Genomic DNA, 3,427 nt, shown 5'->3' with positions numbered 1-3,427 from the left:
GCACACATTTGCTACTGGGAAAATATGCTTCCAGAGCTTTACGTGTAGTTCAATAAATTTCTGTTAATTCGGGTTAGGTGAGGTCAGGTTCTGTTGGGTAAAATTATGTTAAATAAGTTGATATCAGGCAAGGGTAGATCCTTCACAGTTGTCCACATGTTTTTGAAGTGAAAATTTACATCACTGGCATTATTTTGAAATTTATTTGCCTCAGTGCATGATTTTTCGTCATTTTTTGAGGTTATGACTCAACCATGACGTGATATGTAATTTTTTAAACCGAATTTGAATTTAGCGCCCCAAAATCCATAGGAATACGTGTGTCCTGTTACCAGATCCGCACAATTTTTTTGTGCCATTTGAAGTTTAGAACGCAACCATGGCAACTATGATAAACTTGATCCGAAGATGCACGAACTTGATCGAATGGCCGATCCGAACTTCTTTTCTCTTATCCCCCAATTTTGTTCGAATGCCCAAAAAAAATCTCCGAATTTAAGCAAAATCGCTAGAACATAAAAATATTTCAATCATTGAAAAATAGCAAAATAAATCACAATTAAAATTGTTTGAACAATTTTTTTGACAAAAAGTTCTAACGAAAAGTTAGAAATTCAATGGGTTTTATTAAATTACCAATGAATGATTATTTATTTTTAAAGAAACTTTTTAAAAGCGTCAATAAACCACATTATTACGTAAAATTCAAATTTGACACATATGGGATTTTATTCAAGGATCCATTAAAGTAGCTTCAAATTATTCAACCTCAAAATTTATGATTGATTCTTATTCACTGAAGAATTATAAAGAATATACTGAAACACGGAATTATTATCGCGTTTAAGTATTAGATTTACGAAAAAGCTGACTTTTTCTCATGTTAAATCAATGGAAAACTTCATGGTCTATGCGCCATCTGTAAACATTATCCGATTTCGTTCAAATTTGGAGATTTTATTTTGGGAATTCGAAAAAAATAGGTGTTGAAATCAGAGAACTTCCCAGTAGGCTCAGAGTAGAACCGCAATAGATCACACTTGTGGCCCAGTCTCACGACCTTGAGATACTCGCAACAATTGTTTCTATTGCGCACTCGAGACCTGACATAGTTCTCCTTGACTGCGAAAAGCAAACCATGTTTGTTAACAGGTTTTCAGAACTAGCTGACAAAAACATCATCGCCGAGGAGAATGAAAAGGAAGAAAGGTATAGAGACCTTATAAGGGAGTTACGATGGTTATAACCTGGAATATTCTGTTCAGCCAATTGTCCTTTTCATCGGTGTTCTTGGAGATGCCAAGCTTACACTGCTGAAAAGCATCCCTCTGTGTCAAAAAGATGCTAAGACACTAAACCGCTTAATAATTTCCTCTGCTAGTGTTTTATTTGTATAAAATAAAAATTCAAAATTATCTTTGAATTTCAACGCAGTTAGAAAGGGACTGAAATTTTTTTAAGATACTTTATTTAAGCATACATAATCATCAACACAAAAATGTTACGCTCGTATTATTACTTGAACTCTGTTTAGAAAAATTTACTTTCGCCAGTAACTTTAATGTATTGATGGCAATCGTCTTGACATTCATTGTTTATATTGGTCTTTGTACATTCTTTTAACGAGAAATCTTGCAGAAGTCTTTTTAAGATCTTTCGCAGTGCATTTATTATTGCACTTGATTGCGTATTTTTCCCAACTGTCGCAAACATATTCAAGTAAAAAATACATTTCAAATATCCTATACATGAGTTAGCAGGCCATATTTGAATCCTATATTGATAAAGCTTTGTGTGGCTGAAACTTGCAATATAGCTACTGCTGCCGCCGCAATCATGACAGCTCCCTCGAGGTAAAGAGCGTAAAATATTCTAATGTGTCCGGAAGTTGTAGCTAATCCACCAGCAGCCGTAAAATCCAGAGGGAATAGGATGCTGGCAGCGACTGGTCTCAATCTTGCTAGACCAAAGCACATTATTCCCATTAGGTAATAGGAGGCTGAAAGTAAAAATAATTAATTAAAAGAATGAAATTTTCTTTCCTTATTATTCGACTATATATCAGATATCTTAGATTTGTTTGGGTTAAATTTTTTGTTTCAAAATTGACAATCGCGTTTTGACAAAAAAAGTAAAAGGAACACATGAGTCTAATGCAATTTTTAAGGCTGAGACCAATGATCCCCTAATATAGTTCCAGCATGGTACAGAAGTTATTCCTTTGCATTATTCTATTGGAATTATTTTGAATTCGTTGATACTAATTTGAATTTTCTTAAATCCTCTGAAGTCTGCTTATTTAATTCACTTAAGTTTTCTTTTATTTAATAGAATTAACTTTGAATTCACTTTTAAAGAAATTTTAACATTTTTCAAAATCTGTGATCATTTACGGTATCCAAATATTTCCAGAAAATGCCAGTAATGTTTGATACGACATGTCGTGACCCTAGATTAAGTCACTGGAGTTTTATCAGTTTATATTATTTCACATGCAAAGCAAAAAATCTTATATATAATGATCTTATTATTTAAAAACCTTTTCACAAGCAAATTTACAGAATTTCAATACATGAAAAATGATTTTTTGATGTGCCGACTCAATTAGTTTTTTTACAGTGACAAATGTTTCTGTTCTTACCTATACAGTAAAAAGGTACAGCCTTGACCCATTTTGGAACAGGTAATGAGTTCATCATTTCCATGTCTTTGTGTTTATTTTTTCTTGTAATGGCGTACCATTGTAGACGTACTGCCAAAAGGAGACCGACATTTAGGACTAGGAGAAAGTGTGCTGGAATACCAATAGCTGCAAAACCAACAGCTACTGTTCGACCTGGGGTCGTACGTGGCACCGGTGCTCCAAAACCTGAACATTAAATTTAACTTCAATTTGATATAAAAGCTTTTTCAAAACTTTTACACTGGGACTGCGGTTTACCGAAACCCGATATACCGCATGAGGTGGTCCAATGAGGCTGGAGAGTCACTTGCAAGCTAAGCGAAGTTGTGTAGTTTACGGTTCGGTACTGTGAGAAGCTTCAAGCAAGCAGGAGAAAAAGAAAGGTTAGGAGAACCCCGATTTATCATGAAGGCCATTAAGGCCATTCCTGAACCCCCGGGTAAATCGGAGTCCCAGTGTAATATAAATTTCGTTGAACTCTACAGTAACCGATGTTTCACATAATATGCATGTCTTTACACTGCAGAAATTAAAAAATAAATATTTCTAGATTATAGATAGTTTAGGTAAAATAAATTCTGCTTTCAACAGTCAATTGTAATTTCAGAAGCTAATTTATTTGACTCAACCCTTTAAAGGGCAAGCGGGTCTCACAGGCTCGGTGAGTCACGATAGTAGTACCGGGCCACTATGGACAGACTACCCCCTCCGCCTTCCTTTTCCTACTTCACCGCACTATGGCGC

The 3,427-nt window shown here is 34.8% G+C and overlaps 1 protein-coding gene across 1 annotated transcript in view; it reads right to left on the bottom strand.

Moving 5' to 3' along the window:
* Nucleotides 1–1,525: 1,525 nt before the first annotated feature.
* LOC117169803 overlaps nt 1,526–3,427 on the bottom strand; it is a 22,191-nt gene continuing 20,289 nt past the window's right edge. The window contains exons 3-4 of the mRNA XM_033356310.1: nt 2,642–2,869; nt 1,526–1,999 (exon numbers count right to left, since the gene is read on the bottom strand). Of these exons, the coding sequence (XP_033212201.1) occupies nt 1,743–1,999; nt 2,642–2,869 (485 nt within the window). The 3' untranslated portion in view covers nt 1,526–1,742. The remainder of the gene's footprint in view (nt 2,000–2,641; nt 2,870–3,427) is intronic.

Source organism: Belonocnema kinseyi, chromosome 3 (genome assembly GCF_010883055.1).
Source record: "Belonocnema kinseyi isolate 2016_QV_RU_SX_M_011 chromosome 3, B_treatae_v1, whole genome shotgun sequence".
In the NCBI taxonomy this organism is placed as follows: domain Eukaryota; kingdom Metazoa; phylum Arthropoda; class Insecta; order Hymenoptera; family Cynipidae; genus Belonocnema; species Belonocnema kinseyi.
The sequence above is the reverse complement of the archived record's forward strand: the minus strand, read 5'-3'. Positions and strand labels throughout refer to the sequence as shown.